The sequence below is a fragment of the Malaclemys terrapin genome, chromosome 22 (genome assembly GCF_027887155.1).
Source record: "Malaclemys terrapin pileata isolate rMalTer1 chromosome 22, rMalTer1.hap1, whole genome shotgun sequence".
In the NCBI taxonomy this organism is placed as follows: Eukaryota; Metazoa; Chordata; order Testudines; family Emydidae; genus Malaclemys; species Malaclemys terrapin.
The window spans coordinates 16656512-16673083 of record NC_071526.1 but is presented as its reverse complement, the minus strand read 5'-3'; the positions used below and the strand labels follow the sequence as shown (position 1 = coordinate 16673083).

Genomic DNA, 16572 nt, shown 5'->3' with positions numbered 1-16572 from the left:
GGGCCAGCTGCTGGTGGGCACAGAACAGGCTGCCATGTGACAGGCTGGAGTCCAATGGCAGAGGTGGCATCTCCAGACTCTTGCTAGGGGAGGCAGGGAGAGTCACTTGAGGGAAAACATTTACCGTAGTTCTGCAGAGGTGGCTGCACTAGTCTTGAGGTCTCCAGCGAGTAATCGGCTGTAGGAGGCCAGGCATCTTGATGTAGTGCAGCCTTTTGTGCCAGTGGTGGTCTGAGAAGAAAAACAGCTCCTCTCCTATTGCATGTTTGCTGCGGGAGGTGGTGGGATATTCCCTGTGAACCACTGGAGTTCTGCTGCAAGAAGTATAGTAATTAAATGACGTTTTGGGGGAGGATGCAGAGATGTTTCCAGAAGGTCAGTGAAACTAGATAAAACCTTTCAGATTCAGGACTGGCAGCCCTGTAGCACCCTTCTGAAAGCAGCCTCAGTGGTAATAAATATTGAGCAAAGAAACTTCCTCTGTAGCTGGCACACTTTATTAAATAGAAATAAAATGTGAGATCTGATTTATTTTATGGAATTTAAGTCCTGATTCTGCTGTCACTCTGGTGTCAAACAGGAGTAACTCATTGCAGGCAATAGCATTACCCTGTTGTAAAACAAGTGCAAGGAAGATCCCAATCAGTACCCTTACAGTGTGCACTTTATTCCCTATTCTGATTGACAACTATAGCGGAGACCTTCAAACAGAAGTAAAATCAGCAGTCCCTGATTAACATACAAGTTGAATATCATTTGTAACTATGTAATAGTGGTCTCATTTATATAAGATATCTGGATATTATTTCTATAACAAGTTACATTTTAAAAAAAATCCTGCCCCATCGTTGTCATCTGCCCTCTTTTATTAGGTTTTTAACAGGGATCTGGACAGAATGATATCGCAGCAGCATTAAGCGCTGGTGGGCTTGACTGATGCTTTGGTCTCCTGTTGCTAAAGGTGTTTCACTTGGAATTTAACATATGGCACTTCCATTCTGTCAGAGCGTTTGACTTTGGCTTCACTAGCTCAGCCTGCAGAAAGAACCCGTGTGCAACCAGGCCCGTTGTGTTCCACACAACGTGTGATATCAGACACATGCCACACCTAGCCTATTACACTCAGACCTTGCACAGATGATCTGTGGTTCACAGGAATTCAGTCTGACGTCCAAGGCCCTGTCTATAATAATCCATTGCCAAATAATAATTGGGAATTAATGTTTTTTCTCTTGAGTAATTCTCAAGTAATTCTCTTGATTTTTGCAAACATTAAGTTGTCCTGTGAGATGGGTAAGAATTATCCCCATTTTACAGAGAGTTTCTCAGCCTACATAGCAGATTCAACCATATCAGGGAACCTGATTGCAACTTGGTTACAAATGCTGGTGGATCCACATAAGCAGAACCTTATGGAGTCCCATTGCAGGAACAGGACCATGGTCACAGTTTGTGCTGTATACTGGACCTCAGCTCTGTTTCATAACCAAATTAAAGCTTCATTTGACCAAGTGGAGAACTCCCAGGTGAATGTGTAATAGTGCTTTCTTGGAGCCTGTCTTGTTGATGTAAAACAAGCGGGTGGAGTTTTTGGTGCTACGGGAAGTGTGGAACATGGTGATTTAGGTTATTCCAGGTAAGGCTGCTCGTACAATTGTGCACGGTGTATCTGGAAGCATCTCAGAAATGACAGCATCAAGGTTTGAGACGAAGACAGAAAGGAGAGGAGTTGGGTTTTTGAAAATATACTCTACATTGCAAACAAAGGGACAAGGCCACAGGGGAACGCTGGCATCACTCTATGGATCTGTCTAGGATAGAGATACTAGAGTTGGGCTGTAGCCCTGTTGCCTGGGTCAGTTGCCACAATAATCACTCCCTCGCAATGGATTTCGGGGAGAGGGTTGCAGGGCCTATGTGCTGAACAGGAGGTAAGTGAGCAGCATCATATAGCAAGAAACCCCAGGAACTGTTGAAGAATTAGTGACCTAATTGGAAAATTCAAAATTAATATACACGTTGGCAGCAAAGTAATAAAAAGGGAGCCAACCTTAACAATCTCCTAGAAGGCTAGGTGGCATTGGCAGGTGTCAAATGTAACTACGCTGGCAAAGATGAATGGTAAAAGGATTACTGAATCAAGAATTCCATCACCATGTGTCACATGTACTCAGCGGCAGTTTCTGCACCAGCTAGCTCAGAAACAGGGAAAAATAGTGAGCTCTTCAGAGCCAAGTCGGTGATGATTAGAGGTAGGGCCCTACCAAATTCCCAGCCATGAAAAACGTGTCACGGACCGTGAAATCTGGTCTCCCCCTGTGAAATCTAGTCTTTTGTGTGCTTTTACTCTGATTTCACAGGGGAGACCAGCATTTCTCAAATTGGGGATCCTGACCCAAAAGGGAGTTGCAGGGGGGTCACAGAGTTATTTTAGGGGGGGTTGCGGTATTGCCATCCTTCTGCACGGCCTTAAGGGCTGGGTTGCCAGAGAGCGGCTGCTGTTGGCCAGGTGCTCAGCTCTGAAGGCAGCGCCCCGCCAGCAGCAATGCAGCCGTAATGGTAGCAGTACCGCAACCCTCCCTACAATAAGCTTGTGACCCCACCCCGCAGTGCCTTTTTGGGTCAGGACCCCTACAATTACAACACTGTGAAATTTCAGACTTAAATAGCTGAAATCGTGAAACTTATGATTTTTAAAATCCTATGACTGTGAAATTGACCAAAATGGACTGTGAATTTGGTAGGGCCCTAATTATAGATGGAGCTGGTAACCTTAATGCTACGCAGTGCTATCCACTGCTTTTCATTATAAGACCCTGTTTTCAGTTGCTTGTAACTTTGCCAGGCTTTAATGGTTTGGGCTGAAATTTTCCATACTGGATATCTGCCTTAGGCTAAATTTTGCAGGGAGAAGCGGGGAGAACTTTCAACTAAAATGGTTCAGCTGTTTCCGAGAACCCGGTTAGGAAAAACAGTGTCTTGCTAATATTAACAAACGTTTTGCAACTGTTTCATTAAGAAGATCTAGCACCTCCGTGCTTTGATGTAGGGACTTGAAATTTGGCATGGGGGGCATTGCCCTCGTGGCAGGGATGTGCCTTTTGCTGTTCCTAGGAAAAACTTCAGCATGGAGTGTTGTCACTGTTCATCTTCAATGATCTTGCCACAGTCCTCCAGCAAAGACGGAGGGCTTGATGTTTTAACTGCATATATTTTAAAAGTATGTAGATAAAAACAGTACACGCCTTACATGAAGGAGTTTTGGATTTTTAAACTGTGTATGTGTATAAAAATCCAACCGATAATTGGTCTATGAAGGTCATTTCCAGAAGAAATCATTATGACGAAGTTTTGTTTAAAAAAAAAGGATTGGACATTTATGTGTGTAATGAGACTATCCCCAGTTAGCTTACATAGTGTTCTTAAGAAACCAAAATTTGGAAGGGCAATAAACTCTCCTGCTTTGGGGCATAAATGAATGTCTAACTCATGGATGTTAGGAAGAAACTTCCCATATGGTAAATTATTCCACATGTGTCAACGGTAGGGTTTCTTGCACCATTTTCTGAAGCTTCTGGTAGTGAGCACAGTCAAAGTTAGGATATAGGACGAGTTGGACCAGGAGTCTGATCCATTTCTTTGTTCCTCGTAAAGAATCAATAAAGTTCAAAATCTATTTTCTTAAATTTTGCTTTACAATTCATCCTTTTAAAAAAAACAACAACTGATTTTTGCCCCTTTAAAATCCAGTTACAATTGTTTTCTTTGTAAATCACGTGTGTTTTACACTATCCATGGCAGAAAAACGTAAAGAAGCTTATCCAAACCATCTCACTTAGAATTTTGGTCTGAGTGTATCTGATACTTACGTTTTTGTATTAGTATTTACCTTTGTATTTGTTGCCCACACTTCAATGGAACATCAAGAAAGCTGGCTGTGAGACTGCTGCCAGGGGTCAGCTTGGCTTCAGCTCTGAAATGTTTACATAAGCTGGCTAAAGACTTGAGGTGAACCTCTGCTCATGTGTTTAGGAACTAGAAAGCCGTATGGTTTTTTTTTTTGGTTTCTAGGTTGGTTCTAAAAACTTCAGAGAGCGAAACCAAAAGGCCCTTTATGTTCAAAAGCTGTGAAAAAGATGGCTTTCTTCTATCCCAGAGCAGTACTCACTTTTTAAACAAGGTGCATGGTGTTAACGGGGAAAAAAATTGGACAAAACTGAACTGCATTATTTTCCGTGCTGGTCCTAAGCCCAAATGCTCAAAGAGGCTGTGATGGGTGACTTCTCCTAAATCAGAATGGACATCTCCATACCCACACAGGAAAATGTTTGTTTTTTTCTTCATCCCCAATGCGTTCTAGAAGATCTACCAGGAGTAATATACACAGGATTCCTGCGGTGGGGCTAGCAGATGGATTGCAATTTTTGTGGCATTTTCCTCTTTCCCCCCAAGCGCATGTGCCCTGCAGGGGAAGCTGGCTGCTCATTCTGTGATTTGGAAAATACCCACCCTACTCTCACAAGAGCTACCCCCATAATGGACCTAGCCACGCTGTCCAGAGGCTGCATTGGAGGCAGTGAGGGTACTGTAAATCTCAGATGGGCTTCTGGCTTAAGAAACTCTGCTAGCACTGGTCCCAGAGAGAGGATACTAAGCTAGATGGACTGCTGGTCTGATCCAGTCTGACAATTCCTATGTCCTGCTAAAGGCAACCTATGATGGAAGAGTTAGCAGGAAGCAGTGAGGTATGTGTTCATTATGGGGGTGGGTTTTTGGGGGGAGGGGGTGGGCGGTGGGGGGGAATGAAATGGAAAATGGAAAGCTGGCTGGAGGGGTAGGCTTGAATTAAAACATTCGCTTGTGCTGCTGGAAACTTCAACGCAGCAGCAGTCCTGGGAGAACCAAAACAGTGATACTGACCAGAAATGGGAAAGAAAAGTGCCCAGTCTGTGTTCATTGTCCAAAAGGCAAAAAAAAGCCAAGAAAAATAAATGAGATGTGTAATTATCCCTTCCACTTGAATCATCTCTAGCAGTGTTTCTCATTCTAACAGCCTAGCAGCCTTATACCTGCAGCTCAGGACTGAGTGTATCACCTTCATAGTTTGAGTCAGTGTAGTTACAATAGATTCTTATTTTGATCCTATTATTAAACCAACCCATTTATCACCTGCTTGACGCCTGTTTCACTAGTGATCAATGCAGCACCATCTGACAATCTTTGATTTACAGGGTTATTTGTCACAACAGCAGGTTTTTGAGTTTTATACTGACAGTGAAGGTGAAAATCAGCCGAAATTAAAATATTTCCTGTGGATAAATAATATCTGTTAGCAAGTGTTTTATTGGCACACAAAGGTGCCAAGTTCAGTTACACATGGGTATTACTCATTCTCCTGAAACAGCCTCTGCTGTCAGCCAACTCATCAGACGCGTCATTTGTCCACGTACAGATTATCAGAATGAGACTTTTTAAAAACATAAATATTTCTTTGATTAGGGATCAGCAACGAATTGAAACATTCTATTTTAACAGGAAATAGAGCTTCCAGCTGTAAAATGTGGATAATAATCCTTCCTTTGTGTTGTCTATTTAGACTACAAGTTTTCAGGGAAGGACTCTCTCTTATTGTGTGTTTGTACAGCACCTAACACAATGGGGCCCCAATCTCTGCTGGGACCGCTAGGTACTACTGGAATATGAATAAATAATCACTGAAAAATAAGTTGCTGTGCAGAGAAATTGACAATAGTGATAGCTTAGCTGAAAATATTTCAAATACAAAGAGGAAATGTGTGTTTTAACGTATCTACATTAGCTATTTTCTGCGTGCGCAGATGTAAACATATCTAAATAAATAAAAAGAGAGACGTCAGCTGAGGATGATATAATCTGCCCAGGAAATACAGCAAAGACTTCTGTTTACAGTTCCACTTAGCTTTCAGAATTAATAAGGCCTCCAAAATTTCTAGTAGCAGCTCTTTCTGTTAAGCAGCCTGGCACATTCCACCATGTGAAAACAAGAAAGTACAGCCAAAAATGTCCTAGGCATCTCAAAAAAGTGTTTGTGAAATATTTAACATCAAACTTCTATTTAAAGGGGGTAGCAGGGTGTGGCTTATGCCACGGCTAGTCTGCTCCCGCACCACCACGACGAAGCGTTTCGAAGGGCTGATATGGCCATAATAGACATTTTCTTATTCAACATACAGAATCTGCTCCCTGTGCCTCTAGCTCAGACTGGCCTGGCAGTACTCCTGCTAGCCCGGAAAACATTCACGTCACTACTTGAGAGTGAGCTGGATCCTGGTCCTTCTTGTCCATCATCAAGTTGCGAGCTGAGTTCTGGCTGCAGACTTTTCTTTGCCTTGGAGGATGGAGATAGACGGGAGAACAGGATTTTTCAGAGCCCAGCTTCAGTTTCCAGCACCAGCTAATAGAGAGAGCACCTCATACAAACCAAGACTATTTTATCTGGACAGCCCCAAGAGAGAGTTAAGTACTGGAAGCCACCAGTTTTCACCTGACAGTCTTCTCTGATGTAATCCCCTATAAAAGCCATTTAAAAATATTAATGAATCTTGTGGAAACTTTTGCTTCCTGACCCTATGGCGATCCATGCATGATTTTTGCATTTTGGTCAAGAAAACATGAAGAGTACGGTGGGCCATTTTCTCACATGATGTAAATCAGCATAGCTGTCTTGACATCTATCAATGTTTCTTGAGACACTTACCTCTGAGGTTGGCACAAAGCAACTCCTAAAGAAACTAAAGCGGACGACTTCTCAGTACGAGGAAAGTCCACTGCAACTTTTTCGAAATGCTTCTCCCTAAATTAGGCTGACATTCACCCCTATGCAGAGAACCAGCAAAAGGCTCAACGAATTACTGAACCTTAATTATGTCCATAACATGGGACTTAGGTGAGGAATTTGGCCATTGACAGGCCATTAGTAGTGCGGGTGATTCACCCTTTAGAGCATAAATTTGAGAAGGGGAAGTTTAAATGAACTTGAGATGCTGCAACAGAATTGGCTGAAGTCTATCTAATGAGCAGGAGCACACACATCAGCTGAAATTTTGGACATGGAAAAAAATTAGCAGAGAAGCCATTCTATCCGTTTGCAGAATATGGGTCCCTAGCCAACTGAATCATGGCAAGAAAACTTTGCCTCTTGAAGATTTCCAAGTCAGTTTCAGACTGTGCAGGAGATGGTACGCTGGGCACACTCCAGTTGTTACCTGTTTGATTTGGAGCAATACTTTGATCTCATTTGCCCTCCGCCCTACCATCAAAAGGGAGTGGATAGTTATCTGCATTCAAACAGGCCTTTTAGTATGATGTCTGCTATGCCTTAGGCTGCTAAACTGAACGTCATTTTTAAGGGCACACGTCTATATTCCAGGATATGTCTTCAGACTCCTGCTTGCTAGGAAAGATCGAGCAGAAATAGCCTGGAGGCATCAGAATAAATATGCGAAGGCCCAGTTTACAGCAAGGAGCTATCAGCTTCATTGAATACCTCCACTCTGGTTGGATGTCTGTGTACCACTAAGTGGCTCACTGGCTCTGTCAGTGCCAGAGGTTGTCGGTTCAAATGTGGGGGATGCCCTAGTAGTGGGGGATAAAGTCTAGGGGTTGGTTTAAAGATATTATTCTCACTTACGGCACCAAGAGTCCCTGGTGGCCCAAGTGATAAGGTTTGTGGTATGTAGGAAGTCAAACTCGATGATCATAACGGTGCGTCCTGGCTTTAAAATCTATTAAATCGAACTAAACTTCCCCCAAGAGTCCTGATCCTGTGTAGTAAAGGATGAATTCTTCAGCTTTGGTTCTCCAAAAATCTGAGTCAGGAACAAATACAATTGGGGTGGGACTGTGTCTAGGACATTGTGCTCTCTAGGCCACTTCCTCCAGTTACTTTCCCCCTGAGCTTATTGGTTATATTTGATTATTTTGTTACCACTGGAAGGAGATTTTGGTCCTGCAATTTCACCACATGGATTTGAAGGTGATTCACTCCCCCCTGTCCCCCCATGTCTGATTCAAATCCCATTAAAGTCAACAGAAAGACTCCCATTGATTACTGACTGTCTGACTCCTTTGTGCTCTATCTGTTAAATTGGAACTTTAAAGACTCTCTCTTGTAAATGAAAGAACACACCAGGCACAAGTCAGCAACTTGCAAAAGTCTATTTATTGTGTTGTTGTACTACAGAATGAGATTACCATCCTGTCGTGTTTGAGGTATCCTATGAAGGTGAATTATTCATTCTATTCAAAGCCATGCAGAATAGCAACACATAACTACCGCCTCTTCTTTATGTTAATGATAAAATACAGAGTCGCAGTTCAATGTTAACCATAGTTAGCCCATGAGATATCTCAGTATTAGGGAACTTGGAGTCTTAGTCTACATGTCACTTTCGCTTTTCATGTCAGGGACTGTCTTGTGGTTTCCCTAGATTTGTTGTTTGTACAAAATTAATTCAAACAAGATTTTAGATTGAAATTCCAAAGTGTCCCATAACGGGTAGAAATCATGAGCCGGAATCTGTTTTGAAATATGCTTTGCCAACAGTACTGTCACATATTTTCCCACGATGATATATGTAGTCAGCGTGGGAACTTATACAAGGGGAGGTCCTGGATTGTGGAAAGGACCCTCATGGCTTCTCATGATGGGAAGGTGGAGAAAATAACTGGGAGCCCTACAGGACAGGAGTCCTGGCAGGTGAATTCTAGCACCAATGGGATACTGAATAAATAGCATCCTCCTGCCACTTATCTTTTGGATTGCTCTGATTTGCTGCACTTGCCTGGGAAAGACATGCAGCTGGAGTGAAGCAAAAAGAGAGAAGCCAACAATAAGCACCCAACTGTCACATGTTTTGGGGTGAACACCTTGATTTTATTAGCAAGGTTTAGTAGCATAAGGGAGAGGCATCTTTCTCTGTTCTGTGGAGATCGATGAGTTAAAACAGTATTTTCTGTATATCTAGATATTTATATGGTCCCATCACCAAGTATTTATGGGTTTATCCTCACCCCCCACTTCACCCCCAAAGAGGCTGAGAGGTATTATTACACCCAGTTTCCTGATGTGCTACTGAAGCACAGAAATATTACAAGCCAGATTTTTCAGAGGCGTTGAGCGCCCGCCTGTCCCATTGATTTCTGCTGCAGTTGTGGGACTCAGGCCTGACTTTTCACAAGTGGTTACTGATTTTAGGTGCCTCCATTTCTGGGTGCCCAACTTGAGGCCATCTTAGGGGCCCTATTTGAAGACTGTGCTGGACACCTGCCTTTTATAAACCTGGCTCTTTTTAGGTGTCAAGCTGGGCACCCAAAATTACTAGTCCCTTTTAAAAATGTAGCTCTGGGTGCTTCTGAAAACCAGACCTTTACCCAAAGGCAGCCAGGAAGTCTGGGGCAGGGCCCACAACCTCCCATCCACTTCACAAAGAAGCAGTTCCCACTTGAGACATTAGGGAGCCAGGCTTTGTCTCATGAAACTTTCAGGGGACTTACCAGCAGCCCAAAGGGGAAAACAGTGGGGGAGGTAGTTTTTCTCCCTGACCAATTGAATAATTACTGTACATTATACCCTGAGGTTCATGCTGTCTAATGTATCTCTCGGTTGCATTTCAAGAACACACCAGAATTAGTTGGTCTATGCAAAGAGTGGCCTATTCACGCAAGCAACCCCTGTATAACTTATGACTATGAAATGACTTCTCACTCCCCCTATACTCACCTTTGCATGTTTATAGATTATAATTATATATCAGCATCCATATTATATTGTTCTGATACCATGCAGGAGATGTGCCTCCAGTACCCCCAACCAGGTCTTGTATATAAGTCTCTCTCTTAACATGGGCAAGATGATGCTAAGAATGCGGCAAAGTCAGGACTCTTCTGGTTTTGCAAAGCATTGTCGTTTAGGGATTAGTTTTGCAAACTACAAACTCGGTGCTGTTTCTGCTCCAGTTTCCATTTGATATGAATGCTGAACGTTTTGGAGGGATGAGGATTTGGATAAATGGTTCCAGTTTTGGCCCATCTCTAGAGAATTTCAAGATAAAAAAATTCACGTTTCCTTTTAAATTGCCAAACATCTCCCTTTCAAGGGCGTTTATGTTGGGATCATTTGAGGGTTTCCCTACGCTTTCCATCAGCCTCTGCTCTACTCCTAAGGGAAAACTATATCTACAAAGCAGACTTTGGCCTGAACCAAGACACCTGAGCCAAAACTCCAGATCTGAACACCCTAGAATTTTGCAAGTGTGTGCGTAAACTCTGAACCCCAATTCCAGTCTGAATTTCACAATGGTCTTTGTCTCCTGAATCCAAAACCTGGCTCCAAACACCCCAGAACTTTGAGGGGTTCTGGATCCAGATCCTCATTTTGTGAACCCATCTCTGCTCTATTGTCTTCAGTAAAATCAGAGACTTCAGTCCTGCAACTGGCTCTGTGTTCTTTCCTATTTGCAGGATCAGGGCATAAATCCTAACTCCAGTAACTCTCAGCTCATTTCTATTAATCCATAGCTTATTTCAGTCAAATGTCAGCTACACAAACAAAACAAAAGGGGGTGGGGGACTTCTCTATCCCCCCCCCCCCCCCGGATTTGTAGAACTTTTCCTTCTGGCAGCCACAGAAACAGAAGAATCCAAGTGTCACAGAGAACATGAAGGTGTTTTCTTCAAATAAAAAGAGGTTTATTAAGATAATGAGAATGACACTGTGGTGTGTTGTACATCGATTGCAGCTTTCAGAGAAACAACAGCAAGTACAAAACCCTGCAGAACTTCTATGGTCATTATCATCACAGCCTGCTGCCCATGCTACAGTTTTGTGACTCCAAAACTTCATTCCCATTTCTAATGGCAGAAAATCCAAAGACTTTCCTCTTTCCAAAAAAAAAAAAAAAAAAAAGAATCCCAATTCAATTAGATATAAATAACTTGCACTGGACATTTTAAAACTTTCAGATTTAATTACACATAAATAAATATGTACAGATTTAGAACAGTTCAGTTCAATTTGGCCTGGTTCAAGTTCTGCTCCTTGTGCTTTATTAATTATTATTATTATTAATTTTAGAAACCTGTGTGCTGTTATTTGTAGATCGTGGCGTTTTATTTAGTCCCAGGTGTAACTTAACCTGCTTGACCCCATTGGCTTGCATGTAACATTCCAGAAGGTTCTCGTTGATCAATTCCCATCTTGGAAAGAAGTCTGAGTGTAAGATTGTTCTCCTGACATGGCTCAGGGTTCCATAGGCCCTGGAGAAAATCTGTAGTGAGTGTCAGTTTGTTGCAAACTGTAAACAAAGTCTTGAAACCTCTTGAAAATCAAGGCAGGAACGCTGGTGATTTTCCTCTTGTCTTGGGCATAGGACTATTGTGTAGGTGGCATCATTGGAAGATTCCCTGGCTGCCTGTTGAAGGCAGGTTATACATCCAGATCTGCCCGCAATACAAAAAATCCCACCTGACTTACTTCTGCCTCAGTTTCAAAAACATCTTGAATGGCTGAGGCCTTTCCTCGCTATTGATTTTTCGGTGTTTCAGTTTGAACAGACTCCTGGAGCACTTCAGTATTTCGTTGTGGGTTAAAAAAACAAAATAAAATTGCACATGACTTGGCTTCCTGCATCCACAATTAAAATAAACAAAAGCCATCAACCTGTCTCATTCTCTCGATCTCAGTGATGTCCATTAAGGTTCTTTTCTTCTTCTTCTTCTTCAATTCTTTAAATCTTCTTGTTTATTTGTTTGCTTTAAGAGTTGCGTCCCAAGTTCAAACATCGGAAAACATGTTGCACTGGGTCTTAATATTTTTTTTCCAACACCAATAAGATCAGACCTCCTATCATGAGCTGGGAAGAGCTCCCCCCAGGGGAGGGGTAGGGAGACAGCATGTTATTTCCGATGCTTCACTTCTTTCTCTGACGCTTTAGAGTCTCCGGCCGCATGCCCATTCCCTGTGCTGTTCATGAACATTTTATCCAACCCCTTGAGGGACTCCACCAGGTAGTTCTGGAAGGCTGTGAGTGCTGCGCAGATGGCTGGGCCCCCGAAGCCGTGGGTTATCAGGCTGAAGTGAGTCAAGCAGCTTTGGACACCTGGCTCTAAGATGAGAGACGGGCGGCTGTTCCCAAGCGGAGAACGATCCTGGGCCATCAAGTCTGCAAACTCTTTACAAATTTGCCTACAAGAGAAAGGAAGCCATTATGTTTTTAAAGAGCTGGAAATCTATGGTCCTACATTTCTGTTTGTGCTCTGTTTCTGTAATTCATTTAATCTGTTATCACTGCGGGGACTGGCTGAGCCAAGAAACTCAAAGTGTTTCCCTTCCAGGACACTGATCTGAATTCAGCCCTGAGCTGGTGGGGATTGAAGGTCATTTCCATTGGATAGCTGTTTGCTAGCCTGGATGAGATGAGTTTGATGGGTCTCTGATTCGATTCCCTGTGCCCAGTAAGAATCATGTTTGCACAGGTGTCACTGAGGGTATGATTTGAAGGCAGTGGGGTTGCACAGGTATTACTTACGGCATAATTTAGCCTACAGAATCTTTATGATGGGTGATGATGTCCGAGAAGGAAAGAACCTGGCTCGAAGCTCAGATCCCAGGATGAGTTTGCAGGACTGGCAATTAAATAAAACCCTCTTTTACTTGTAAACTAAGTGAAATGATCTGAAAGTCTCTGAGACCCAGGAAGCAAGGAACCCCATGCAGCTATTTTTAAGGAATCACTGTTCAGAGCAGAACACCACTTGAAAACAGTTAGCTTAAAACAATCCAACAACAAACAATCAGAGGAAAGTGTTCGGTGAAGTGATGCATTATCCCCATGGGAGATGTCATGAAAGGCAAACATAAGCCAAAAGCGTGCAGTGTCAATGAGCATGTCCTTTGAATGTTCATGTTCGTCCTTCCAATGTGAGTGCCTGAGGCATTTCACTGTGTTGTGTGTCCGTTGAATATGAGTGTGTGCAGCACATTCCCGTGAGTGTGTCCTCCGTGCGGGACTGAGAGCTCTTTGGGGCAGGGACTCTCTCTCCGTGATACGTATATGCAGTGCCTAGCACGAGGGGGCCTCGATGCTGCTGGGGGTGCATACTCACTTGGTAGCCAGAAGCATGTTTTTCCGGGTGTGGAGTTCGCTGGGATCGGAGTGCTGACGGCACAGGTATTCCGCTGCTGCCTTCGCTGGGAACTCCGTTTCACACACATAACCAAAATCCCGGGCGAGGTGAACGGCTTCGCCTAGACGAAGGACAAATGAATGAGCAGGGTCTGTACTTGTGTAACAACAAGGGAGCATTTTCTGCAGAAATCTCCACATATCTTATTGGGAAGCCTTGCTGATTTCTGTTGGGGCTGGATGCCCTTTTCCTCAGATCTCTAGGCAAGGGGAGGAAAACTCTGGACTCTCCCTGGTTGGCTCTAGCATTCCGGGAGTAGCTGTGTCACAGGGTGGCTAACCCCTGTGAAGTAGGTCCAGCTCTCCTGTGCCAGGACAAGTGCTCCCATTTTGCCAGTTAAGAGGACAGGGCACCACTGGGGGCTATAAAGGACCAGGGAGGATCAGAGCCAGGAGGAGAGTGAGGGATGCTCCCTTGGTAAAGGTGATCTCCAAGCAGAGAGGCTGTGGGGTCCCTGCTGGGAAGAGTGGAGCTGTTCTCTGGATGTGGAAGGGCTGGGCTGGCTAGGACAGTACGCTGTGGGTACTGTTTTGGATTATGCTGGGGAAGTTCTAGACTAAGGTGGTGGCACTTGGTCAAGGTTTACATGCATGGGACTTCTGTAATAAATGGAACCCACAAGGGCTATGTTTATACTTGGGAAGATGCTTTGGACTCTTTCTGGAGATGCTCCAGGAGGGAAACTGAGGCAAACAGGCCTGTCGTGTTGCACCTACCACAGGGGGGCCCTTCTGGAGGTACTGTGCTAGGTCAAGCTCCCACCGAAAGCAATGGGAGTTTCTCGTACCCTGCTGTGGGAGAATCATGCCCCAGGAGTCCTGATTGACAGTCCCTGGCTCTAAGAACAAAATCCCTCCCTTCTTTGCTGGCTCATAAAATAACACACCAAAGTCAATGTGGCTGAAGTTACATCTGGGTGGAATTTGGCCCATTGTGCTGTGTTCTTGCAGGAGGAAGAGTAACAGAGACATCTCTGTCCCTCCCACCTCCCCCCTCATCTCTCTCTTTCTCTCACCTGTTTTCTCCTCCTATCTTTTCCTCCTATTTCAGAATCCGAGTATGATCCCATTGCGTTAGGCAACCATGCTGCCTTACCACAAACCCAGACTATCAAAGGGGACTGACTTCTTTTTTGGCGGGGGGACCCCCTAAGATGGTGATTACTCCAGAACAGGGGAAGGGGGAAGCACAGGAGGAATAGAAGGAAGATAGAGTCTTGTTTGTATCCTTCCTCGCTGAACAGAAGGCCTAAGGGGAGAGTGCTCAGCCCGGGTATCCATCATTCCAGGGAACTGCCCTCTCATTGATGAAATTGATCCATCTTCAGGCATCCCCATGGAAATAATCCGAGCTGATGGCAATTGATCATGGCCAAACCCCGGGTTAGGCAGACAGAGCTAATTTGACTTGCCCCCCGCTGTTCATACGTATTAGGCCATCCATCCTAATAGCATTAACCTAGTTCCCATTGCTGCCCCCCCAGCTCCGAGAATCGTGCGTGTGAAGCCTATTTTGGGCAGAGTGTTTGGCTTCCCGTATGAAGCGTCTCAATTTCCTTTCCCCCCTCACTCCCTCAGCCATAACTATATAATGAAATACTAGAAAATTAGAGTTGGGGCAATTTTGTGTGTGTGGGCGCATGTGCACAATATGAATGAAAATCTATTCACGTCTGTGGAACAGGGAGACGGTGGCTATAAAAGTGGGGGTACGGCAAAGGACTGGAAGTTGGGACTTCTTGGCTCTGTGCTTGGTGGAAGCATGTGCTAGTGGCTAAAGCTAAGGTGACTAGTGATTTGGGTGCCCAACTTGAGATATTGTAAAGGGGCTTGACTCGAGGGTCAGTCCTCATAACATTCTTAACATGTTCTTAAAGTGCTTTGCTGAATCAGGGCCTGGTGGAGGAGGGGCTTCCTTACTTGCTGTAATGAAGTAGATGGGGCCAGCAGCAGGCCAGTGTGGCACAGGAGGGCACATGGCAGAGATGGCCATGAAGGAGAGCTGTCAAGTGACTTTATACAGGTAATGCCCTAATTCAGCCGACACTTCACCCCACCTGTTTCTTTAAGCTTCTGAGCAATCCCAGGAAAGTCTTTGGGCCAGAAGCCTACGATTAGCCACATTCTTTTCACACATCTCTTTTCTGGAGGGTTGGAGAGTGTTTTGAAAGTTGGAACGTAACCTGGTATCTTGTGCAGAATTAAGGCCAAATTCACCCCTGGTGTAACCCCAGTGAAGCCTGCACCTAACATGCCAGGGAGCAGACCGCCAAAAATCCCATGAAAAATTCCAAACACAAATTTCTATTTCTGCCGATTTGCCCATGTGCCTCTCTTAGATATTTCCAACGTGTCTATCATTGCAGTATCTAAGTACTAAATACTGTCATTGGGATTTGCATAGTATATTCAGGGAGGACATGATGGTAGCTTCTGCTCTTCCCTTCCCCTGGTTCTAGCATGCCTTGCTTCCTTTTTATAAGAAGATAATGAGACTGGCACATGAGAATCAAAAGAGACAAATCTTAGACTCAAAACTGGCTGAACCTTAGCACAGGAGAAGCAGCGGGTGAGTTCTTCTGGAAGCAAGCAAACTGTCCACTAAGCACAGGAGACATCCCTCTAGTACAGCCTTATGTGTCTAATGTTCTTCTTTTGCTATTTCAGGTGATGCTTTTTATTCCCCGTCTCATTTACCCACGGACACTGGTTCTCCCTCCATCTATATTTATGAACAGCTGTGCATCAATATAAAAATATAAGTAATGCTAAAAAACACCCAGTAATAAATAAAAAAAATGAATAACTAAGAAGTACAGAGGTTGAAGAGGCAGAGGGGAGCAAACAGATTAAAATAAGACAGCAAATGTCCAAGAAAAAAGGGCCTGAGGCATAGCAGGGCAACCTAGTTTCTGTCTGCTGAAAAATGGCAAAGCAATAGCACCTTCCCCTGGGTGAACCATCTTCCAATACCATAACACTGCGTTGCAAGAGGAAATCATATCCATCAAGCACACATGGGGCCACTCTTTTATTTACTCTGAGCCGCTAAGCAGTAACCAAAAAGTCAGCCGCCTCATGAAATCAAAATGTATATTTCTTCCTTTCTTTCATTCTTTTCTTTCTTTTCTTTTAATGGAAATCAGCCTGTCATTCAGCACGCACCGACGGCCCTTGGTAACAACCTCCGCCTAATGAAGCGGGTCATTTAATTTGCTGGCAACAATGGAGACGATTTTCTATTCAAAAACTGCAGGCAGCTGCCTCCAACACGCTGGGCGCAAATACAATGGATTCCGAAGCTGGAAGGGAGTTGAAGCCACCATTTCATTTGTCTCCTTCCTGTGTC

General features: G+C 44.0%; 1 protein-coding gene across 5 annotated transcripts in view; it reads right to left on the bottom strand.

Moving 5' to 3' along the window:
* Positions 1-10704: 10704 nt before the first annotated feature.
* TFAP2E (transcription factor AP-2 epsilon) overlaps positions 10705-16572 on the bottom strand; it is a 49795-nt gene continuing 43927 nt past the window's right edge. For all 5 annotated transcript variants that reach the window (XM_054011509.1, XM_054011512.1, XM_054011511.1 and 2 more), the window contains 2 exons: positions 13144-13285; positions 10705-12223 (listed from right to left, as the gene is read on the bottom strand). In XM_054011509.1, the coding sequence (XP_053867484.1) occupies positions 11935-12223; positions 13144-13285 (431 nt within the window). In that variant the 3' untranslated portion in view covers positions 10705-11934. The remainder of the gene's footprint in view (positions 12224-13143; positions 13286-16572) is intronic.